The 27,155-nt window shown below is 34.8% G+C and overlaps 1 protein-coding gene across 3 annotated transcripts; it reads right to left on the bottom strand.

The window, feature by feature from the left end:
- Positions 1-476: 476 nt before the first annotated feature.
- On the bottom strand, positions 477-26,535 carry LOC119828433 (transcription factor kayak). Of its 3 annotated transcripts, none has more exons than XM_038350579.1 (4): positions 26,365-26,535; positions 2,441-2,612; positions 1,205-1,760; positions 477-638 (listed from the first exon to the last, which is right to left on the bottom strand). In XM_038350579.1, exons 1-4 carry the CDS (start codon positions 26,494-26,496, stop codon positions 482-484), a joined length of 1,017 nt encoding a protein of 338 aa, XP_038206507.1. In that variant the 5' UTR covers positions 26,497-26,535; the 3' UTR covers positions 477-481. The 3 variants fall into 3 exon arrangements, with proteins under 3 accessions (XP_038206507.1, XP_038206508.1, XP_038206509.1); XM_038350580.1 differs by lacking the exon at positions 26,365-26,535 and adding an exon at positions 20,894-21,121; XM_038350581.1 differs by lacking the exon at positions 26,365-26,535 and adding an exon at positions 3,895-4,298.
- Positions 26,536-27,155: the final 620 nt, after the last annotated feature.

The following is a 27,155-nucleotide window of genomic DNA, read 5'->3' as shown; positions in this document are numbered from 1 at the left end:
TGTGTGTTTGTTGCTCTTTCACGCAATAACTACTGAACCGATTGCAATGAAATTTTGTACGTAGACAGCTGGAGAACTGGAATAACGTATAGGCAACTTAATATCGCGATATTCCTACGGGATACGGACTTACGCGGGTGAAACCGCGGGGCGCAGCTAGTGAGGTATAAATCGAATTTCAGTTTCATATTTTCCTCTACAGAAATAACATTTTAAGCTTGCGATAGTAAATTCCGACAGAATAACAACAATAATAATATACCCATTTGAGCACTTGACACCCAATGCATCTGATAACGTATTTGACGCTTTTAGACCCAACATTTTGATACATCCTACTATAATATATATTATCCCGATATTCTTACGGGAAAAAACCATACACGGGTGAAACCACGGGGCGCAGCTAGTCATTAATAATTTTAAGTGACAGATAAGCAACTGAACACTTGAAAACATCAGTTAGCTACGAAACTGGCCGTTATCTGTTAAATCTCACCTGTGCGGGTGTGACGGTGAGCGGCACCTGCAGGAAGTTGGGTCTGTTGGGTCGCGCGGGCGCGTGCGCGGGCGGCGTGTCCAGCGACAGCGCCGCCGCGCTCGTCACCACCGCCGGGTTCGCCGCCGACAACATTATCCTGGAAATCAATCGCCATCATGTTAGCAAAACTCAACGTATCAGTTGCGGACGACTAGACTTTTTAAAAGGGGATAGTAGAGCACGCACGCACCGGGAAATGCCTTTACCACACATAGTAGAATGAGAATATGTGTTTCGTTAGGTGAGTAGGGTAGCCGGAGGCACGTAGCATTTTTTTTTTACCCTTCCCTTCCCTCTATATCCAAAGTCTGCAAACGACCTTATTCCTATAGGTTCATCGGAGGTAATAGCGCTCAGCACTAGACGATCCGCCGGCTATTTTGCCGTAGGTAAGGTAAAGGTAGTATGAGTTGAAGTTATTGAAATAATACGTGTGAATTTCAAATTTCGTACTAAGTTTTTGCTAACCGTTAAATATGGTTATAAATAATTAATACGATGCATAAGTTTTAATATTCAGCACAAACATGTTATTATATAATCTCATATGGAAGACGATGTTAAAATTATATCAAATAATTACAGGTCAGGTTCAATTATTAAAGTTTTTGTAACACGTCTCATAACATGCCTTCCGAAACTAATATTAATGATGATTCTCACCTTTTGTCCGGTGTCGGCGAGGTAAAGATATCATTATCTAAAGCGAGCACGGGGTCGACCGCGGGATCCATCACTTCAACCTTCACTCTAACGCCGTCTTGCGGTATTTCGGGAAGCACGTAGGGGTCTTGGAAGGGCTTCACGTCGGGCGGACTGCTCGACCTCTTGTTGAGCCGGCACAGAGGTAAATGGTTGTGCAATATTGCTTGTAACTGATCTCTGTCGGAATTTAACTTTCTAATTTCATCCTGTAATGCCTGTTTCTTCTCTTCCAGCCTATCAGTCTCCTCTTGGAGTTCATTTGTATGATCGAGTCTTCGTTTTCTGCATCGAGCGGCAGCCATTTTGTTTCGTTCACGGCGTATCTTTCTGCGTTCTTCCTCTTCGGGTGATAAGTCCTGGGGGGCTTTGGTCGGTCTTCTGCCCCCCATATTGCGTCGTTTGGGCGCGGGAAGTCCTGGACTACTACTGCTGTCTCCGCTCGCTGATAATGGGCCCGGCGACACATGGAGAGTCGTCGGACCCGAATCACAGTAACCCACTGGATTCAGTATGCCTGCAAAAACAATACAGAAACATTCAATAAACACAACACTCGTACTGTATCGCAAACGTTTATCAAAATAACGAGACAGATTGTAAAATAGAAAACACGTTTTGTATTTGCAATTGAAACACGAACCGGTTTCACGTGGGATTTAGTACAATTGACATTTGTATCGACATCGAAATGACACGAGATAGCCTGAGCGGAACATCTAGAATAACTTCTGATTATGTAACTGTTGATAAATAAATAAAATGTAATTATAAATAGACGAGTTTACTGTTTTTATCACATTATAGACGGTATCTGCTGCAGTCTTACGATACTTGTAAGTTGTACCTAAGGAATATACTCGTACATAATGACTGACCAATTAGACAAGTTTACAGTAACTTGATCGGATGCGCCATCAGGTAAGGGTTCCATTATAGGACCACAATATTGATATAATGCCAATGTAAAATTAATGGTTAACATTATGACGTAATATAATATTTTCCTTGGATGAATAAGATATTGTCGCTACCGCGAAATATTAAGGGAGTTGTTCTTCTTATGCTATACAACTAAATGATGCATCGAGGAATATCTGCAGTCTGCCTTTCTCATATATAGATAGTGCTGGTCAGTAGTGAGCTGGCTAGTAGCGATTTTGGTATTATGAAGTATGTGTACTATGTCATCATTACCGTAATTGGCCTGCGTGACAGATGGGGGTACGAAGCCCGCGTGATTGGCCTGATCGCTGTGGCAGTTGTTCAACTCGATGTAAGTCTGCTCGAAGTTGCGCAGCTGCGTGGGCGTGATGGTCGCCGTGGTGCGGGTTGGGACCCCCGACTGGAGGCCCTCGAGGTTTGCCAACTGGAATCAAACATATCCCGATGAGAACTTTGAAATATTTATCAAGTAGTACCAGCTTGAATATATATTCATATCTGTTTTCTATGATTCTCTTATATATTATTAGCTATTGTTATAAGTAAGCTATGATAAGCAAAGTTCTGTTTCTTTCTTATGAAATAGAATTGTTTCCTTTTTGTTTTTCAAAATAACTCCGAATTAAAATAGTATCTTGTAATATGTAAAGTACCTAATGAATACTTTTTATAGATCTAGATCTCAAACCGACGGTTAACAAAATTACCTAAACCGTTGCGATTTTTATTCTTAACATTGAAATAACAATTTATATAACTACTGCGCGCGAACTATTGAAATTAATTATACTTTGATATGAAATGCCTGATAATCCAACAAACGAAAATATGGAAACTTCTTGTTCAATCGTAATTACACAATATTTGGTAATCCAGCACATCCTTACAGAACCACATTAATTTCAATTTATTTCATAAGCCAATTTTTAAACATGCCGATAGTATAAAAATCGCCATATTATTATGCAATGTTTGTTGTATTGTACAATTGCTTTAGCTTCCACATTCCGATGGTACTTTTATCAACAAAACATACATGCAATAATATGCATATATATAAAACAATAACATACTCGATATAGTAAACATAAATAACTATTGAACAAATTTTGTTAATTACACGACAATCTTGTGGAAGTAATCACTTACTTAAATAATTTATTTAAATCATTCTGATCATAAATTCATGCCTAATAAAAAAGAAAGAAAAACTTTGCTTCTTGTGCACATTTAAACGATTGTGACATTCCTATTCAAGAACCTACTTTAGTTATTACCAATGGATATATCATTTTCAAAGTTTACTCCAATTTATCGTATGCATATTTATATAGCTATTGGGTAAACCTAAATATAAATATTTGCCGAGTGTATTTTAATAGGTCCATTTTGAAAGCAAACTCATAAATCTTTCACCTATACGTCGTTTGAATACGAAACATAAACATCGCGCCGAAGCAAATTTTTTGTTTATATCTTTTATATATTTAAATTGTATTTACATATTACGCCAAGACATTTGCACTTATCCATCAATTTTAAAGAACCGACAGATGTAGTTGAAAGATCGACTTCGCAACGTGCGAAAGTGCCGAGTAAATTGGTGACCTACTTATGTAGTCAGTAGGAGGATCTAGGTATATCCACGGGTTATTCATTGGTAAATTAGATGGATGATTTGGTTGCACCGGCAGCGTAAGCCGTACCTGTTGGCACCATAGCTCGGTGGCGAGGATATTGGCGAACTCCAGCGGATCAATGTTCTGCATCTTTGCGGTGCTAACTCAACCAACCACGTTTAAAATTAGACGCTTACTCTATTGTGTTGCGCTTTTTGCGACGCGACACCTTCGAGCGGTTCGTGTTTGTTAGTCGATTTATTCGTTATAATCCGCCCTCGCGAATATTAAAGATGGTGCACTGTGTAGATTTATAAAGTTTATCGGTGCGAAAGAAAAGGGGTTCGTTTGTTTAGGGGCGGATCGGTATCGTTATTTGTTGCGATATATCGCAATGCAATTCGTGCGCGGGAGTGCGGGTCGTTCGTTCGTTGCGCGCGTGCGGCGTACGGCGGCCGGCCGCGGCGGATCGCGCGCTACTGCCTCAGCTCCCGCCGCCCTCGCCAGAAGTCTTCGCCCACGAGCGACGTCGAATCATATATTTATAGAACACTCCTCTAACTCCGGAAATATTTCGCATCATTTCGCATCACACGCGGCTATGCCGGTGCGAGTTATCAAAGATAACGTAGCGAAAACAAAACACCGACTAGATAACGATGCTTCCTGCTTTCAAGCGAAGGTATACTGAACATATTTGCACCTGAATGATTAAAATAAACATATTTTTGTTAAATACCTTTTAGATAAGTATATACAGTAAAAATAAGCTTATTTATTATACTGTGTGCGATAAAACTTGAAATCGAATTGTAGGCGGGAGGCACGGCCGGACCTTGGGGCAAGGTCGTTCTTTTTAATCGTGGGCGGCTAAATTTTGATAATGAGCCTTATAAGGTTATGAATAGGCAATCACCAAAAATGGATAAACAATTTAGATACTTATTTTAATTATTTATATCGTATCGATTTTGCATTTAACTGTAGGTAAAAAAAAACTACGTCAAGGAACATTTCATGCTATTTAATACTATAAATGTTGATCTATAACAAATGTAACAGGACAAAGCTGACGAGCGCTCCGGAAGACGCGCACTCCGGCCAATTACTACAATTGCTTAAATGAATTTCGTCTGCGCAAGCGCAGGCTCGGGCGGTGCGTTAATTGGTCACGGTGCTTACCTAGCAATTACCTAAACTCTGTTTAACGATGTACATTCTTTACGATTATTTCTCAAATTAGTTTATTTTATCGTCTTATATAAACTTCTAATCAATTATTATGAGGGCATTCACATTAAGAATTTTTTTATCACGGCTTGGACTGAGATATTATGGAACATGAAACGCATCATTTCTTTTGGCGTGTTACAGTTTACTCGCGGGATGTTGCAGACGCACCTACGTACAAAACGGCACTTCGCCGGTGGCTTTGAAGCGGCAATATTGTTATCGCACCGCGTGGCCAATGAGATCACCGCTAAATCTAGTTGTGACGTACCTTGCCTTAGCCACAAGTAGGCGATGTTGACAGAGGCGTCGATTTCATTGCATTAAAACTAATTATACCTCACATATAATTGGTACCTTGGGATTTAACCTAATAAGTAAAGATCTCAAAACACCGTTCAACCTATCAGTGCAAGCCGGGCGTAAGTCATAGTAGTATGTAATAGAAGCTGAAGGGTGGTATCAATGTGTCGTAAACGATGAGCTAATATTTGCGGTATTTGATACACATATGTGAGCGTGTACCGCCTATCAGCGATAAGACCGGTCCGTTAACTGCACGTGTGCTTAGAGCTCACCCATATATCAGAATTAGTTTGAACTCTACATTAGCACAAACTCGTAAAGATACGTACTTGGTTATAGAAACAATAGAAGCTATGACTAGAATACATAAACATCTACAGTTTTCTAAAAGTAAAAAGAAGAAGTGGACCTGCCTCTTTTAAAGTACAATAACTATTTAAAGCAAAATTTATGAAAACTTTTTGATATTAAAATAGGACCTGTTTATAATACACATTAATTTGAATTGTTCTCAAAACAAATCTGTTTTTACTCGATCCAATGTACTGTCACCGTTTAATTTAGCTACATATCATGTACCGTGCGTTCCGAGAAGCCAATTGCATCTCGATTGTTCCAAAACAAAATCCAAGCTCATATTTTATTATATATGCAATATAATTTAAATTCATTCATAATTCATCATGTTTAAATGGTCGAAATAAATATATTACTACAAAAAATACCATAACAAAATTAGAGTTAAGAGAAATCCTTTATCCTTTGTTCTTTCAAAGACACAAATTGTGACAATTAATTAAGCAAATAAAGGGAGGGCCTAACAGTGTTTTCATGTGGTGTTCTCAACGCCAATTTAGTTATGTTATCATGTCGACCGCGTTGCGTACTATATATCAAGCACGTGGTACCCGCGTGATCAGACAGGTGGGCACGCCCACTGAGCGATTCGGACTTTTGGAAAACAAAAAAATAAGTTCAAAGAATTGCTTTACATAAGGAAAAAAATGTTAGATATATCATTTGATGTGATGTCGGTGTTGCATAGTAACATGGTGAATTGGAAAAAAAATTTGATTCAAACGTAAAAACTAAGTACTTACACTGTGCCATGCAGTTTTTAATATGTATTAATTAGAGTGTGAACAGTAAGCCAATGGTCATATCATAGCAAAAGGTAAATTTATAGCGTGTATTTATTGTGGGCATTGTTATTAGTCCAAAGATAAGGTGACGTTTTATCTAGGCGGAAAAGTTTATTGTTCGAAACATGGAACTGTCGAACTTATCGCTTGTTATGCGTTAGTTACAAGCGACGAATATCTCAAGGCTTTTCCTTTGAAAATTTACAACAGCTCTGTCTTCCGTGAAAACGAGAAACAAGGCCAACGACCGTGTTCACCATAAAGTATGTAAATTTCCGAAAACAAATACGGAAAGGTGTGAAACACCTCCTGTGGCGAGGTAAACATTCAATCAAGTCTAACGAACCCGGTAAGGAAGAATACAAAAGAAAACTCTGCATCGAAGTAAAACTTATAAAATAAGGTTTATTCGTTATTGTGTATAATGACTCCGGAATTTTTTAAATTGACTTTGAAAATAATTCATATATAATATTATGGGATCATGGGATATAGTTTCAGTGACTTTTTCGAAACATGATATAGTGTTTATTATTACATTATTCGAAAAGGCGATATTGGAACTAAATTCCACCTTTGTTCTATTACTTGTATCTACGCAGTGGCTGGAGAGCTCATTAACAGAGAGCTAATTGCTAACACTTTTAGCGTTGCTTGAATCGTGTAAAGAACCATTCTAATATTATCATCTAAAAAAGAGGTATCTTCATAAAGTATATGTTTTGTTCCCTCCACTTTGTTCTAGATATTCGAGTCTAAAAGGAAAGGCGTCAAGGCTAATGTTAATTCAGTCATGGCTGAAGAGTCATTAACAGTTAACAAGGCTTGTCCATTAGGGTTTTTCATTACTCAATTACACAAAATTGTCAGTCTTTGTTATCTCACATCTAACTAACAATTGTGTACAAAGGAATCTATTTGAAAATAACGCCAGCAAATCAGTATGCGCAAATGGTGTTCGTGTACTAATCCCTACATTAAATGTACTGTTAATGTAAAGCATACGACACATGCAAGTAGTGTGTGGCGCCTGCACCGACTGAGTGGCGCGACATTGACCGCCACCAAGCGAATAATAAATCGACGACTGGCACCGAGCCAACAGCCCTTCCTTTACCTTTGTTGCAAACTGCATCCTACTGAACATCCATAACGGAAAGTGTACAAATTTGCGAGATATTGATTCAAGATAGTTCATTACTTTGGCGAGTTCATCGAACATATTCAGGAAGCGAATAGCACGCGGAGTATTTTGTAAATGATTTTGAGTTTTGCGAGTTAATTTTGTTTTATATCAAAGTAAAACACAAAACATTAAAGTCTTGCCTCGTTGAAATAATTTATCTGTTAAACAGATTGTTTATATACACACAGTTCGAACAAGTACTTACCTATTAGTTACGATTAAACTGATTCCATATGCATGTTCCACATAAATAATCAACGAAGTAAATAAGACGTATCATACAAAACCATTTTAAAAGCGATCGTTAATATACTAACAAGAATCGACCTTCATTTTCATGAAAACCGTACCAATGGTGCGTTTCTCGGAAAACCCGAATGACTCACCGTCACTCTCTACCGTGGGTCACTACGAGCCGCGCATTACATTCGTCGTCGGCTCAATTCAAAAACTCGATTACGTTGAATGATTCATGCGAACTATGAATCAGCGCACGACAGTGAAAATTTCACTTATGAAAATCGCTTTACACATTAAAACCATAACACGATTTCTCTTTGAAATGTTGCCAGTTACGACCTTCAAGGTCGGTAACCAGGAAGCTTTGAACAAGAAAAACTGGTAAAATGACGGAAAATGAGACTTAGATATCATGAACATAATTTAAGTACATTATTGCTCTACCACGCTTTATAGAATAAATGATTAGTATAACATTTGTGTTGTTCAAGTTTATCTAAAGCCGCAAAGTATGGCGCCATTCGGAGGACCGGATGTCGTCCGGAAATGGCGGGCATTCTTCAAGCCACTGCTCGTGCCAAACCGCGAATAAAAAAAAAACTAAACATTTCACTGTAGCTTGTATGTAGGATAAACAATTACGAATTAAGTTTCTGGCCGTATTATAATTGTATTGCATACTAACATTACTTTGTAATAAACAAAGCAATAGGTACTCTGGGTATTTCCAATAGCCTTTTATGTGTCTGGTCGAATATTGTCAAGTACCAAGTCGTTCTGATCTACGCCCTGCCAATTGCATTTATAGACTTCTTAATGTAATAAAAAAAATGCTTATTGCCATCAGTAACATAGTAATTTCGCAATGATGTGATACGCTTAATTGAATTAAATTTTAATGCAAATTGTAAAGGGCAAAAACAGGTTATCTGTTTCTAAGTAGTGTTTAAAATCGCTATTTATTGTTCGCCGGCGATAAGAAACCGTTGAACAGCTGTGCGGTATAACAAAGCAAATTAAACGAACGCGTTAAAACATTGTGCAAATTCTATAGTCGCTTATTATTTATGCTTCTTCACATTATTATAATACACATTATGTGCATTATCTCAAATTAATTATCGGGAGTTTTGTGTCGCTATTATTATTTTTACTATCGAACTGCTAACACAATGTTAAAAGCACGTCTCCGATAAAGCATATTGTTTTTGTGCAGTCCTAATGCCTTTATCTAAAAACATCCACAATTGTGTTATGGTACGCTTCATTTAAAACGGAAAAATATTCATATACTGATATGAAAGGAAGTTATTTAACCATATAACCATGTAGTATATAAAACGTACTTGTTTATCTAATACCATAGTTGAAGTTGTTATCTTGTAATCTATTATTGGAATTATCAACATTTAATATGTTTACAATAATGACATCAACTAGAAATCAATTTGCAATTATTTTAAAAGTAGCTTTAATTTAATCCAAGGATACTTCCAAACATGACAAACAAGAATCATTGCTATAAAAAACGACACTAATAAATTTAATATTTAAGTAACTATGTATGTATGTAGCTCTATAGTAAGTAAAAAATGTACGTAAGTTTATAATTATACCGAGAGCTTCAGTACAAAGACTCGAGTAGCCCACGCACGTGTTCTTGCTTGTTTTATTTAATTTTTTAATTACGTCGCCCACATGAGCTCAAATAAGTAACACTCGAGTTACGAGGGAAAAGATCTTCATATAATTCCTATTAAAATTTAGGGTTCTGCAATCGATGCTATCATAATTTACATGTAACAACTAAGCAATTGAACAAAATAAAATTTCTTTGTTCTTACACTATCCATAAAAGACGTCATTGCGATTAATCTTAATGTTTATACGCACAAAGCATATAATCCTTATTTCAAGGTACACAGTAATTTTGCAGTACGTACATTATGGGCAATAAAAAGTAACAAAGCACACATCATCCAGTTTACGAACGTCGGACTTAACGACAAAGGTTGCGTTTTCGGAATCGCAATATGAATACATGTTCGGCCTCTTTGGCGGCAACTATTTCAAATTAGCAACTCTATTATAATACATAATGTAAAACAGTTACAACGGCGACGTGTAGACGTTTAAACAGACAAAGCCATTGTCTCCACAGCCGACATTATGGTGTGGCTACACTGTTTGCTCAAACCATCAAGCGACGCCGGTTATGTACACGAGCGGAATAAATTCAAGTAGATACGATAATATGTTCTTTATTCAACCCTATTGAATGGAAGATCCTTCTATAGCAGAGCTTAATTACAAACAATCAGACAATATTAAAACATTGCAATACCACCTACAGAAAAAGGAAACAATGAACATACGAAAGAACTATGACCAAGCCCGCGGTTTTTGTTTTCGCCTTGTGGACGAGGCGTGTAGCCAAAGCCTAGACAGCATTTATGCTAATTTCTTTTCAAGAACGCCACAACCTTCCTTAGCGGGTATACAATTACTTTATTGCGTTTAATATTTTACGAGCCGTTGCCGCGAACGGTCGATGACATGCAGTAATGAGGATTTCTTAAATTATCGTCCTTATTCGACGTTTTCAATTTATGTGTGGGTTATGTTCTGCAGTTCATATATCATTATAACACAGTAACACTATCATTAAGATTTATGAGCTTTATAATATTTTTGGTATAATAACTTTTTGGCTATTAAAAAGTTAACTTAATAAATAATAACACTAATATTGTTTAAGTATCTGTCATATTACGCGTCTGGTTTGTATAGCTCTATAGAGGCGAGAAGCTATTAAGATAACATAAGATCCGCCCTCGTGTTCCCTACATATAATATATTCGGATACCCTTTCACCAAGAAGGACCACCATGATTTTAAAACATTGGAAAATGTACAATTTATATTCAGTACACATACAACAATTTTTTATACATATATTAAAATGAATAATTTAGCCAAACTAATAAACAAAAGCCAGTGTGTTCGTTTGTTTGGTCGCAAGTCGCAACGGAGTGATATTACGATATGATTGTTTGTGTTGGAGCTTATTAGAAGGTTAGAGGCATGAGCTACTTTTGATATTGCCAGCTTACACAATACCTAGGTTCTAGTAAGACAGAAATAAAAGCGGAAAAAATAAAAGCTCATAAATTATATGTATCATATTGATAAAATTATGCACAAACTATGGGAAATAACTAAAGGACATCGAACGTTATCAGGTGCTGATAGCAGCGACCAAGAGGTCTACTAATATTCCGCACCAGCTTATCGTATTCCACGAAATCAACGACAAACACTTGCCTTTATTGCGAAATAGTAAATACTACAAAAAGTGCGTTAAGATATCACTAAAAGTTGTGTACAGAGAATGATGCCCTTTTAATGATACATAAGCAATTCATTTTTCTTTTTATTACCAAAAAATAGATATCATGGACTTACCATGTTATTTACTTTGAAGACATTAAATGAAATGAACTTAATTTATTTACAATAAAATATAATTCAACGTCGTTTTATTGCAAAACGAAATATACGGAAAATTTGTCTCTAGAAAATCTACATGACTTGCAAAACGAAACGTAATTTAACTTTTCCCATTGAGAATTTTTTCTTTGCACAAGGATAAAGTCGTATAATCACGTATACCCTAGACTCATTAATAAACTATGACGTATGTCCCTTTTCATTGAAATGCAAAGGTACTACTTACAATACCTTTTTAGTCTGTAACATTAATTGTAAATTGTGTTCTTTGTTTACATTTGGGATATGCAATCAATTAGTTAATTTTAGACTAAGGACCTAAGTAATAATTTCTCGAACATAATATCCAATTGGTAATTGGGCAATACACTCGCAGACCGATCAGATTGTAAAATTTAACAGACTTATTAAATTATTTCTTCTCATTTATGAGCGTAACATATTATAAGGCACAGGTATTCTGTTGTCATTGGCTCGACGCCCAAGGATTTGTAGACTGAGAATTGTACACATAAAAGGTACGATAAATAATCTTTCGGATTACTTTTAGAAGCTGGGTGTATGAGATACATCGAGGTGTCCCATATACTTACTATGTTTGTGGAAGATGCACGGTACGAGTTATGTTGGATGATTTATATGTAATAAAAACACTTTTCTGCTTAAGTGTAAACATAATATATAAGAGGATAATTAGCATTCCCTTATTTGAGCGATATGGGTTTTTCCTTTCATTATAATTTGAAACATAGTCTTTAAATTCCCATTAAATATAACATTAACTTGCTTTTATTCAATTACTTAAATGATCAGTTTATTTCTTGGTGTAATTTTTTCCTTTTTCGAAGATATTAACAATATTGTAAGTCAGGGCGGACTTTTTGTTCAAACTAAACGCTCGTTTCATTTTATCTTATCAATCTGATTATCTTTCTATGTAACCTAGATATTTAAAATATGATCCGACAATGATCATGATCCAATTTTATACTAAGCACAATAAAATCTTACAAGACAAAAAAAAAACACAAATTGTTCGAATATGTATCTTAGTACGAAGAACCTAATAATGAGGTTGCAGGTAGCTATTTTTGAGATAAGAAGTCGGTCATTAGCAAGTGTGGATAACAAATGTACACTAATGACATAACTAGAAGTGTGCAAGTCTCAGTAGGTACGATGATGCAAATAATCTCGATTATGGCAAGGTTGACGTCGGTCGGCTGAGGGTTCGTTCAACTGACCGCGAACGATGACACGGGGCGCGCGCGCATCGTCGCGCCGACACATGCGCACAGCGCAGACAACAGCCTTACCAACAAACGGCAAACCTTGCGTTGCATTCGGGTGCAAGACCACGCATCTACATCATGCGTTCTGTATACTGTAAGTGTCAGCGCAAGGTCGACTACATGATCTGACTCGTAGTCGTAAGAGGAAAACATTGATTTACTTGGTAAACCGTCAATATACTAGAGTTTAATGACACCACTTTATCTATCATAAAGTTGTTTACCCAGAATATATTTACTTACCGAATAATAAGGACGTAATGCAATCCAATCACATACACTTCACCACACCATAAATATAATGTGAAAAAATTGCAAAAGATCTACAGAAACTTGTTGCAACTTGATCCAGCAAGCACGCACGCGTGCGCACAACAAAAACAATCGACTGACAGATGTCGAACGGTTCGGAAAACCCCTCAGAAACTGCGCGTCGCGGAATGTAAATATTGCTGCGACTGGACAAAGGTTTTGTTATCTAAACCGGTGGCAGTGAGCGTGGTGCACACGAGACGCGCGGTCAGCGGTATGGTATATCGTGGAGTGAGGCTCGCGCGCCGGCCCCGCCACCGTCTGATAAGCCTGGCGCGACGCCCCCCGGCGACGCCTACGCCCCACTCGGCGCCGCCGTCGGTGCATCGTAAACACTACACCACCGGCCGCCCCTCGGCACCCGATGCCGCTACCGCCATCGACCAGACGGGCCCCCGCGCAACATGCAACACACCTACGCACAATTTCACAATTGCATAGCACCACCGCTCTCCTACAAAATCGACAACTTTCGACTCCTTAAAAAGGCGACGACGAAAGGAAACAACGAAGCTTGCGAAACCACGGCGGCAGCCCAGATACCGATGGAACAATGAGGCGCAACGCAAAACCTTTTAAGTATCCTCCTAATTGGGCCGCGGTACTAACAACGGACAAACAGAAATTCAATATGCAACGCGATCCGTATACTACATAAACAGAATAATTAAATAAGTAAAGTAATATCGGGCGTAGACTAATGATAACACTGACCACCAATGATGCTTAAATCGGATTCTTATTAATGTATTAAGCAAGTAATAAAAATAAATTGCACTCACCCGATAAATTAGTTAAATTAAATTCTCTTTACTTATTTAATTAAATTTTAACTTCTCTGTACAGTTATTTGATACCAATGTTTTTTTTTTTTTTTTTCAAAAATTGTATGCATTACTATATTATGCATCTAATGGCATTCAAATTATAAGGTGTAATTCTTGAAAAAATCTTTCTCAAGTTTTATAATTAAAAAACGCAATGTGCATTACAAGTAGGGAAGGAAGACAGAGATGCATTGAGGATAACTCGGTAGGTCATAATTATAGACACGCGGTACAAAAACGTTAAATTTACTTTACCTAAAAACGTTTAGGCAACACGCGTTCTTATGATATCACGGTTGAGAGTCATATGCATTGTTAAATATATCTAAACACCAAAATTTATGTGTAACATTAAACCCAGTAAAATAATTCAAAAACGGATAAAACAAAAACCAATGCCAATGTGTGTGGGAGCTGCAAAACGATAAATTGGTTTCAACGAAGTACAGAAATAATCGTGTACTAAAGTGGTAAAATGGTTGCATTTATCAATTTACGCATTAACTTCGTGTGTGAAAAAAGAACAATCAAAATCCAGTCAGTCAGTTTTTACACCCGCATAGTAATAATTTCATAAAACAGTAATAAATTTACAATGATTCTTCAATAAAATCTGAATTGGGCTTAAAAAATGATTTAAATAACATTGACGCTCGAATGCAGTCATAAACCTTTACGAGTGCATTACTCTCTGCAAACTGACAGTTTGTAAGATCCCTCGGAACAGTGCCCACATAGAAGGATTTAATATAAACATTGTATTCATCACATCACAAACGACCTCATTAAATAAGTATGATAATATTTCAAGAGCAAGAAACGAAGGCCACTTTTCTGGTGATCATAAAAAATTCGAGGTCCTTTGAACCATACCACCAATGTCATATAACTCTGTCAGCCGAGAAATCTGGCGAGACGCATTAGGCCCACATAAATTACGAGATTAATCTTTTCAAATAATTTGACCTTTTCATCTGACGAGGGTTCATTAAATAATGGCGTCCGTATTGGAAGTGTGCTTATTGTACCGTCTCTCACGATTTTGTTGAGGGATTGATCTTCATACAATACAGATTCCTATAACATCAGGGATGAATTAGATACTCGAAATTTCGACAACAATGGATCGTGCGTTCCGGCCACATCCAATATTCTAATAATATTTCATCTCCAAACAGATTAAGCTTAAAACTTTGTTTTGTTTTTAAACGAAACCATTTGCCTCAGATGTGTATGTTTTGAAAATATTCCTTGTTAATTTATTGTTGAAACGACGTGGTATTTATCAAACTCTTTAGATTACCTTTTAAATAAATGTGACCATTGTGTTCCATAAGAGGTGTACAATACTATGTAAATAGGGCACATAAATGTAGGACATAGATTTTATAACAATAATAATCAAATGCACGTGCACTCGATGCAGGTATGACATCCTTTAATAAGGTAGTCGAGGCGGAAATATAGAAAATGTCAGTAATCTATGGAGCCTACAAGAGTCATGACCATAATCGGTATAAGGACTCAGCAGCTGTTGTAAATATCGGTTTCATGCTTATTATTATGACGCAATTGTTACTTTAAACAACAAAGAAATAATAAGTTACGATGGGAATTATTAATCCTTTGTTAGTGAAGTAGTAAACCGATAAGCATTACAGATAATAATATTCTACAGCTGCTGTGGAATATTATCTGTATCTGAAGTCATTTGTTATATAAAATTATTCAACTCATATCATAAACATCCACGTTTATTTTCAACCTAAAAACAACAAAATTATCGAATAATTGATTGACATAAAACAACAAGGTGATCTGTAAAACTTGTGGAATGCCAGTCGAGTACCGTGCGATCCGTACTTATGAGTCATTCGACACCCGGTCGTTGGGGTAAGTAAAATCTTGTCTTAACGGACCTTTTCAATCTTTCCGATGCAATTGTTAACACAATTGCCAAATTCCGTTAAAAGTGACATGATATTTCCAAATATTTTAACCGGCTACCATTATGCCCAACCGACATGATGGCTTCATTGTGAGTATTCAATAGACTACCTACAGAGCGAGAATAATACCTTGTGTTTTGGCCGCTACTTTCAACGACAATAGGAAAGTGGCAAAAATTAGCAGTCTTTTATAATTTCTAAGAAACATACTAGCTAGTTAATAATAGTACATTTGCGGCTTTGTAATCAAAGAGAATCTAAGTAGAGAGGTAAACCTCATTTGAAGAAGACTGTACATATACATATTTTTTCTAGATATAAACTAATTCATTAAAAAAAATAATTCATTTAAATAAGCCGATAATGTTGTTTGCTTGAGTTACTACTGTAGATATCATCAACCCGCAATTTATTTATTGTCTATAAGAATAAGGGTGTAATATGTGTAATAAATGTATATTTTAAAGTTAATACCCCTTTTTTATTACGGAAGAGAAAATTATAATAACACATTTTTTTATTATTTCTTGCTATATCATTTGTCTTAAACCTATGACTTAAATATTACTTTCTCTGTGATGCGTGTGAACCACAAATGCATTTATACACTGACATATTCAGTTTAATATTAAATCATTATATTATTCAATCCACTTGGCCTCGGTTAACCTTTATTATTGTTTTTAAATTAAAATTATAGTATGTCATTTTAATTTATTTTATATGATATGATCGCAGTTGGGTTTATATTAAATCAGTAAATGAAAATTCTACTATGAATTCAAATGTTATAATACCTGCCTTGAATAACATTGGTATATGTACAAAAAGAGAAAAATTAACGACGTGGGAGGTGTTATCCTGGCAAGGCGCTGCGCAGACGCAACAAAGAGACTGAGTGACATACTGCCCGCTCTGTGATCTGTCAAATAACAAAGCCTTAGGAAGTTGGAGTCCGTCACGGGCATTATCGTAGAGATTAATTATTTTGTGGCTTCTTGAGATGTTTTTGTTATAAATCAATTTAAATAAAACGATTTTTTTTTAAAGAAAGACCGTGTAACGTTCGCAATTTACATTATAAATAATCTGATCAGATTTTAATTTATTATCAATAGGTGTTTTATTTTACAGGGGGTTTGATATATTGTGTAGTTGTTATATAATGGACAGTGTGACGACTAGATTAAAACATTTTTAGCGTGGCATTAGGTACAATATTACAAGAACCCTCACAAAATAATGCATGCACCATTTTTTCACGGTTTTATTAGCTTCACTTGAACGTTTGTATCTAGCTGACACCTATAAACTCAATTTACAACTTTAAACGAACAGATTAAATTCAAACTTTGTACACATCGGTGACACAACAATAACATCATGAGTTTATATTATTATCCTGATTAGAATAACAGATAAAATACGAAAAATTTAATTTAAATATCATAGGTACCTTTCGTATAGGTACTCTGTATAAAAGCAATTGAGACAGTTGAATTAAAGCGAATTTTTTACTATATTTATTGTAAACACAGACTTCGGACAAAAAGCTTTTTGAAACGTTTACTATTATCTTTACAGATTTGTTAGAGGAATGTTTGAAACAACCAAAGAAAGTGGAATGCTGTCAGACAATGGCCAACACTTTGTGTAATGGACCAAAATGGATAACATTGGTCAGGTTATCTTCAACGGAGGCAATAAAGAAGTCACTTTCAAATATTATTGTTTCGGCTTGAGCAACTGAAGTGACCACTTAACTTTATGGTGGCCGGCTACCAGCAAAAGGTTGTACAAAATGTTTTATGTTGCAACATTTTACTATTCAGCCACTTCGCTATTCAAAAGTGATTATGACTTCGCATCGTATAATCAGGTAAGGTTCTTTTGGGTATATACGTAGCTGTAATAAATATGAAGAATAACCTACCCTAAGTATCAGCTACGATTGTATCGCGAGTTTTTGAGGTAGAATGTATGATTGTGACTCTTTCACGCAAAACCTACTGAACGGATTTTGATCATACTTGGCAATGATCATACATACGTATGAGTTATAGAAATACTTCCCTTTGCCCGTTTAGGAATCCGCGCGACATAGCTAGTTATAATATAGTTTATATTAATTCTATTCGCTCCACTATTTACATTCTATTTATAAATTTAAGAATACCTAGAGGTAATTTTTATCAAGATACACTTTCATAAAAAATACATATATAAATAAGTATTATAAGAGCTCTCAGTCATGTAATTAAGTATCTAATATGTTATATGTATATTCTTAATAAATGTATATTTCCTAAGAACAAAATGTAAAAAAAAAATATACAAAAGCATGGTCGTTAAATAAAATGACCCATAAGTTACGTCTAAGAGCCTTTTGATTGACTTTTCTGTGACAGATGGGCTAGTCTCTTGTTATGCTCATGTGATCACGCTTCTATTTTTCTATTTTGTAAACATGTTAATGTTATGGGGGAAAATGTTAAATTAAAAGTGATTAACATTTATGAAGCATATTTTTAAACAGACGCACGCTACACTCATTAGCACCTACTTTTATTACTCGCTGTAATATGTTAATTACAGTTAAAAGTTCAAAGAACTGTTACCATATTGTCCTTCGTGGTTTGGTAAATTAAGGGAAGATCGGTTGGTTTTAACTTTTAATTAATAAAAGTTGCGTGTATTGAAGCAAACTTTATTTAAACGTTGTCAAGCAGATGTAAAATGTTTTGTAGGTATAGACACTTCCGATTTCGCGACATCTTGGCTCATGACTCATACTTCTGAGAAGCGTGACACACAAGTATATTATCTAACCAAATAGACTGAGAAGAAAAATTATAAATTCCCATCGCTATAACATTAAAACTTCGTTCATTGATAAGTATTTTGTGTAATGTACAAGAATACATATGGTGATTGGTGTCATGATTTATCATCAAATAACATCTTAATATATACATATTTCGAAATACATTCTAATATGCAAAAGAAAATTAAATTCAACGTATAATCAAAATACTTTCACTTTTTAGAGTCGCCTCTCGGATTATATAAGTCCTTATTTGTGATTAGAAGTAGATGTGATACAAAACAATGATAATGAAACGTACTTAGAATATTCACGAGTGTGATAATTATCGATCATGACGTTTTCCTGTTTGTAAGTTATTATATCTTTGAGGAAAAACAGGCGAAAATTTTTTACATTTACTTATTTGATTATTTTTAAACGTACGTTGGTACTATGAAGTTCAGTGAAACTGATCCTTAATACGTATATGTATAGCGGTTGATCTTAGTACTCTACAATTAGAACAAATTGTCCACATCCGGCTTTTATTGGTCGCAATATAACCGTTTAATAGGTGTTGGCTAACCGAACACATCTGCTCAGGCGCTACTTAAACCACAATCATTTACGGGAGACAATTTGATAGGTCTTTGTTTTCATATCTTTACTCTTACAAAAATGTTTTGAGCCATGGTTTTCATTTAGAATTTATGACACTCCAGAATAATATACCCTATTAAACGGTATAATTGTTTTAAGGTGTTTTATTTCAACTCATAAACTTTTCTTTTAATAGCAAAAAAAATATGCCAAAAAAACGGAAAACAGGTAAATAAATGACGTCGTTTTTTACGTTAAGTATGTGGGAATTCCCAGGCGGACGTGCGTTCTTGGAAGTTAAAATACGGCGCAGGAGAAATTTCACAAGCGCGATGTAGGTCAAGACAGCCGGACTTGAAGTTTTCGCCTCGAAAAGGTTAACATTGCTACCGGCGCGCCGCCACCACCCGAGTCCGGTTTGGCTGTTGCGCAATTAATACACTCATTTATCAGATCCTAAAAGATCGGTTGTTCTAGAACAATCCCCCAAATTACAACATGCAGTGAGTTATTTTCCCACTATTTCACCATCGATCTGCAGACGGATATACTATGTATGAAGTAGAACTGTACCTATCGCTTGTCGGAATTAAACGAGACATTGTGTAAATAAATGTATACCGATAAAACTTTAAGCGTAATTTGAAAACTTCAGTTCCATCAAATATATATAATATAATATTTTTAATAAGTAGTATAAAACTTCAGAATAATTTAAATGCAACCAGGGTTAACTTTTTGAAATTTTAATTAATGTCTTGAAACTAACGCGCAAAACTAGAAAATCAAAAACTTGTTTATTGTCTGAAATTATGATGTAACAATCAAAGCCTGTAACTTATTCGTTTTGTAATATTTCAACGTATGGGAAAATAATTAAAAGTACTTCTTTAAGGCTTAGAGGCTTTTAATCAATGAGTATCAGTTTCCTTATACTGTATTATCATCGATATTCAGAAAACGAATCCGTGTAAGTGGAACAGCTGCCAGCGAGTTCGTGGAACTCCATGGAGGGGGGGCTTCATGACGTCAGAGCAGCGAGTGACGTCATTCACTCGTACGATTTATGACGTTTTCAAGGACTAGTTTTTTTTTATTTTTATTGGAGAATTCGAAAATATATTGAAACATAGTTTTGAGTCCATTGTTACCTAGCTGCAAATTGATAACCATATCTATAAAGTTTAAATCGAATATCAGATCTATGATTTATTGGGATTATTGTACTAAATGTATGATATTTAATATAAAATTTGATTTAAAATTCAAACCACTAGAAAAACACTAAACTAGCTACGGTAACCGGAACTGCAACTTTCCATTCGCTAACCTTGAACACAAGAATTAGTGCAAAATAAAGGCTTTAAACCAATAGCAAAAGTTTTATCATAAACTGTTATCACTTCACAAGCAGCGCCATCTATCCTAAGCCGTCAAGATCATTTCAACTGTTTACTGCCTTTTAAAAGACACCCTTAAAAAAGTTTCTATAAATTTTAGAGTAATAAGATATTAAAAAACATAGCTCATATTTTTTTTAATATCTCTTGTTAAATCGCAATTCCGGAAATATTTAAAACTTGTTGGCTTGGCATTTGTAACACATAAGTACAAAGGTTAAGCAGGCAGTTAAATGCATAGTAGATATATTTAAACCTCAATTTAAAATGATTATCAGAAACTCACCACTGGTTTTGCATAATCGTCGTTCTGGTATTCAAACATGGTAGCGAACATCAGACTGTCGTCTTGCTCGCTGCTAAGAAGGTGATACGGCACCAGCTGAGACATGAAGACAGTTTTCACAACAAACGTTCCAAATCAATTCACCAAAATCATCAATTAAGAAAGCAATAAAAAATTGTCCGAATCGTGTAAACGCACTAACTGATAAGACGATGACTCATGAGTATCCAACGAATGTGATTGTACACACGTTCGCGTAGCTAGAATGTTTTATATCAGACTGACTCAACTCGCGCGGTAGCACCTCGTTTTGTGCAATTTGAAGCGGCCAAACCGCGCACGCGCACAACTGTTCAAAACAAAAACGTAGCAAGCGGCGAGAATTTTAGCAATCCCACGGTAGAGCCAAAATATTCAAACTTTGATAGTTCATGATTCAAGGAATACTTTCAGAATGACAATATCTTGGAATCGTAACAAGATTAACTACAAACATATCTTTTGCGCTGTTTTCACCGAAAACTTGGCAAATTTTGATATTGCAAAATGAAAACGGAAGTTCTCAACAAACAATGATTGCAATAAAACCAAGCCTTCACTAGTTTGATTTCAGTATCCTACTAATATAATAAACGCTAAAGTTTGCAAATTTGGATAGATGGATGAATAGATAGATGTATGGGTGTTTGTTACTCTTTCAAGCGAATACAGCTTAACGTATCTGTACAAAATTTGGTACACAGACAGATTATAGTCTGGATTAGCACATAGGCTACTTTTCGCCGGGTACGACGCGAGTGATGCCGCGGCTTACAGTTAGTATCATATAAACAATAACAATGCGCTAACACAATTCATTTGATATGGTAATGTGGGTCAAACGACTCATCCATTTGGCACTTTGAATTAAAAAACATTTGCTATGCAAAAATGTGTGCATATTATAAATATCAAGAAAATTTAGGATTGCATTACAGAGATTAAAAACAACGGGAACCTGATAAGAAAAAGTCTGTTTAAAGAAGCGTGGAGCCAGTCAGTCTGATTAAATCATACGATACCCAAGTACTTTTCAATATCAATGAGGCAACGCTTTCCACGTAATAGTGTTTAGAAATATGATAACATATTATAATAACAGCTTATCTTTACCAAGTAAATGCCTATTTCCGATTACGGAGGAAGTAAATTCCTGTTAAATTTTTCCTCCTTTAAAGAAGGTGAAAGTGTACATTGACAAAATATAGAATTTTCATAGCAAATATGTTTGTATTACATAGAACATACTTATGGGCTATGCTTACGTACTTTTATGTACTCTAAAAATCAGTCAAACTTAATTTATCTTTTTCAGTATTTTGAATTCAATAAGTATCTACCTCTATAAAATAAGTGATTTCTTTCCGTCACAATTATATTATTAGAAGCAAAGTGCACGAATTAAATAAATACGTAGTTCATAAAATATAAACTTTTATGTATACGCGGGTCTGCAGTTTTTATGCCTTTGTGGTTCGGTCCAGCTCGCTTTCGCGCGAATCGGGCCAGCACCCACTGGAAAGACACACTACATCCCCACAGAAGGAAAAATAAGGATCCTTTTCGGCCATTAGTTTAATTAAAAAAATTGTGTGCAAGTATTTAAAAAATTGTATAAGTTGTCATCAAATAATTCTACAGCAAAATTGCTCACACGAACTACAATTCCCAGGACCGTTTTATGATAAATGTTTTATGGAATGTTACATCAATAATAAAGCCATAGAGTATGTAAACAAAGTCAATAAGTTCAAGGGCAGCTGAGTAGACGGTCACGCGATTTACCCTCGTTTCCAGCTAGCGGTGTGATCATAGGCGATAATAAAACGTGTACTATCCGTATCCATAGCAACCGAGCATGAAAAATAACAAACCGATATGTTTCATAGTTAGCTAGGAATGTTATGGCATAAGGGGAATATTATGATGTCCCTACTTCAGCAATACTATGTATTGTATTTTAATTATTTTTTCGATAAGTTGGATGTTAATTAACGTAAACAATAAGCCATTTAAATAAGCATTTAATAATACTATATAATGTTTTCTTATATTTTGCAAAAGTAAAATTGTACTATACAAAATCGATATTATAAACTTATTGTGAAACATATTAAAATACCTATTATAGTTTTGTTAATGTCTCGTCTTCCAAAATAAAGTGTCAATTACTGTGAACACGAATAACATTTAAATATCGCAATTAATATTGTCAATGATACACGTTCTGCGTTGACATCTATGTAAATACGAAATGAGCAAGTTTTCTGCACCTATTTATCTAAAACCCGCTTCCTATTCAAAATCACATCACGTAACAATCTGCAAGATGTTAAAAACCAAGTCCTGAATAATATTGTAACATACATAAATATATAAGGTATTAGAATGAGTAGGAAAATGATCCTGCCGCTCATTATTATCCTTGTTATTTCCCGCAAATATGAGATAGCGTTGTTTACAATTTTCATGTGGTTTGAGCAAGGTGTTATTTAATTCAAGTATATACTCAAAAAAATTTGGCCCCATGTAATCAAGGGGAACGTTAGCCTAAAAAACATATTTACGTACGTATTCTTATTAATATCCGAAGCCTTACTAAAACTTGTAAAGTCTGCTTGTCTTATTTTCACATTGCAACAAAGATATATGGTTTGAAGATAGAACGCCAAGTCGAATCGTAGTAGATAATTGATAGAGACTTCCTCCTTACTAAATAGTGTGATACTAGTAAGTAGTTAGTACTCACCTACTGCCTAATTGGGTTGGTTGGCGCCCACGTCAAGTAAATGAGTGGGTAGCACTTATAGTACATAATTGCATAAGTTTATTTCTCGATTTTCAATGGTTTTGAAGTCATTTAATTTTTGTTAGAAAATAATTATTACCGCGGTGAAACATCTCTTTCTATCGGAATTACCTTTGACTAGCTGGCGAAGACGCAGGCGGTAGGCTAGTTCAGTAGAATATTCGTTAACTCGGAGTAGAAATAATAATGAACATAGAGATTGAAAGGTTTAACAAATGTTATCAATACAATAACTTTTTGTAAATTGATCATTGATATAAAAAAAACTACCATTTAAATTGATTGATTCTTATTTGTTACTTCAATTACAATGTGTTTAATATTAAGCAAGAATACAAAAAGGAAACTACTCTTTTTGTCTTTACAATGAAAAATAAAACGGTTGGCTTGAATCCAAACACGTTGTAACGTTTTCTTTATTACTCTGACCTTGAAAAAATGATTGTCAGCTAATGTTCGCTGACATAAGAGTTACTGCGAACATATGAAAATTGTAATATTTTAGATAAACTAAAATTATATTTTTACAATTATTTATGAGCAAAAATTAGAAACTATCAGGCTTTAAGCTGGTATTGAACGTGCCTTATGCGCATGCGCACTTCGCGAGTTTTCCACGAATGTGTGACGTCAGCAACCTCGGTCAATGCCTGCTTGTACACATTTTCCTGCTATTAAAGTAATGTTAGGCAACTTTGGAGTTTTTTTTATGTAATTCCTTACACTGAACTAAACCTACCATATTTGACAAACAGTAGTTTTGTTTCGTATAATATTATAAAATGTTATGCAAATACCTACTCTCCTTGACTTGTCAAAAATCAGAGATAGACAGACCCCAGCAGTGGGAAAGTTCAGTTTTGATAAAGAGCCATCAACATTGGCTTTCAACCTCTCACTTCCCATCTTTAATATACATGTTTATTACTAACATTAGTAACATATTAATTAATTATTTATTAACTAACAAAAACACAATGTTGAATGTATAATTCTTAAAGATAGGCACCCCACCCCTTACTTAAAAGGTATAAACTAAAAATATTTTCACTCACACAAATGCAGGTTGTGTTGTCAGCAATGCATTTATTGAATGCAAATACATAATTAAAGGAAAAATAAATGCAAAACCAACTTTAGTTTAAATAACATACCTATATCCATATCATATTATGTTATGTGTATTTACAAAATGTACTGAACACCTGTTTCCTTTAACAAAAACATTTACCATAATTGTTTTAAAAGTTCTAATATTATCATAATATTTCGATTGACTTAATGTTTGATATTCATATGATGTAATACTACAGGTATATGGGATATATTGCTAGTGGTCTGCCCCAGCTTCACACACTGTACATATTACATTGCCACAATATGAGCAGCAGTTGGAGATCATGTGCAAATCCCAAGGTGAAATTTTTGAAATTGGTCCAATAATTCCTGTAATTAACATGTTCAATCAAACATGCAAAAACACTCTCCAGGATTATCATAGTAGAGAAGGCTTGAAACTTTATCTATTAATGAATCCGAATATTTCAACACCTTTTGTATTGTAAATCAATATATGTGCAACATGTGCGACAACATTCACAAAAAATACTTCTAAATAAATTATTTTAGTGAAAATAGTTACATCATTTCCAGTTCCAAGAATAGAGTTGTTGTTGTTCTTAGAACGGAATCAAATAAACTTTATCAGATAAGATTTATCAGGGTTTCAACAAAACATATAAGATAATGATTTTATCCTCCATTTTGTACTATATATAATATTCTGCTCTATATATTGGAACATAAAAAAATTTTTTTTGATTATCTTTTGTTCTTTATTGAACAGAACAAAAATGACCATATTAATATAATCAATTTAGCAATAATGATTTCAGAGATATCACACATTTTGGCGTGTAACTGCAAAGTAAAGAAGAATCCACTTCGTTATTGAGTTTAATTTTTGTGTAGATTGTATATTTCTGTGAGAGAATATGCGTCATTACAATCAAAACAATACACTGAAAATAAAAAATAGTACTAGAATTTTATTCAAATCGAATAGCTTTCAACAATCACACACACACACACACATTTCACATAACAAATGATTCGCCATATGTGTTGATAAGCATAAATCTCAACAAAGACTAATTTGGCTAAATTATTTTCACATTTTTGTTGAAAAATAAAACGTACTATGAGTGAAGCCGAGCGGATTGCTAGTAATACATAAAGATTTAGGTATACTGAGGTAAAAATGGAATAATATTATCAAATGAGTATGAACAAAATAAAAATAAGTTAAACACAGCATGTCTAGATCTTTTTTTTTTTAATTACTCTAACTTACAGGTAAGTAAGTAAATCATTGCGTCATATCATTGCGCGATTATAACACAACAAAACTTTGGATGACCAAATTTCGAAGTAATTGTAAATTGTATGTCATTCTGATCAAAACTTTATATAGTAGAAAAGTTGAGTAAAGAGAACCATAACATAGATGGCATTGCAGAATTATGTATGTGTTTTTTCGTTATATTTAAAATTACCAAAAACATTAAAGCGAAAGTGAAAATAATTAGCCAAATACATGAGTAACTATAGCTTGTGTACTTACCGTCAGTAGTGATCTTGATGATCGAGCTGATGATATAAATTCATTTGTTGATGATCCTTGGGATGATTGACTATCACTAGAAAAGTCTGAATGGTTAGAATGACTGTCACTCATTTCCAGCTTCATCGTCATAACGTCCTTAATTTCCTCCAAGTTCTATGTATAACAAAAACACAATTTACGTAATTTATTATCACTGCGTAGTAGCTTTCAACTCCTAACAATCTAATTGACAGTTCATTGATGACATAAACATCAAAATATTAAAACGCGCTGAAGAAATCACAAACGAACAAGAACACAACAATGATGAGTCATCAATGCAGTTTGTGCGATGAGTCGATGACGTCGTCGCTTCTTTGGGGATGCCCTTCTCCTGAGAATTTCTTATTGCAGCATTACAAAATGACTTAACCGCCTAAGTTTGCTATGAATGTTAACACTTTTTTGTAACGTTATCCAACTTTGGCCTTAACCATTATTTTAAGGGTGATCTCATCGCTTATAAATAGAATTTTAGCATCATATCAAACCAATGAGAAGTTCTCTTTTGAATGACGTCACATTCTCTATCCGCGAATGGCCGAGATATTAGTACGAGACAGTTATAGGCTTATCTATGTGTGAAAGAGCGGGATAAGACGAAGATAAAAGGTTTAGCTTTTCTTTGGATTACATGTTATAATATTTAATAATGTATCTTTGATATTATAATGCATACTAACTTTCCTACTTTATTTTATGCAAATAAATGTTATTACTGCTTATTAATTACAAATGTACAGGTAATT

The sequence above is a fragment of the Zerene cesonia genome, chromosome 8 (genome assembly GCF_012273895.1).
Source record: "Zerene cesonia ecotype Mississippi chromosome 8, Zerene_cesonia_1.1, whole genome shotgun sequence".
NCBI lineage: Eukaryota > Metazoa > Arthropoda > Insecta > Lepidoptera > Pieridae > Zerene > Zerene cesonia.
Note: the sequence above shows the minus strand (reverse complement) of the source record. Positions and strands in the feature narration are given on the sequence as shown.

Coding starts and splice junctions, on each gene's coding strand:
- LOC119828433 (XM_038350579.1), bottom strand. CDS start 26,496: ATGACGATGAAGCTGGAAATGAGTGACAGTCATTCTAACCATTCAGAC. Junction 2,613..26,364: donor CATCAAGATCACTACTGACG/GTAAGTACACAA, acceptor GTTTGATTCCAG/TTGGCAAACCTCGAGGGCCT. Junction 639..1,204: donor TCGCCGACACCGGACAAAAG/GTGAGAATCATC, acceptor ATTGATTTCCAG/GATAATGTTGTCGGCGGCGA.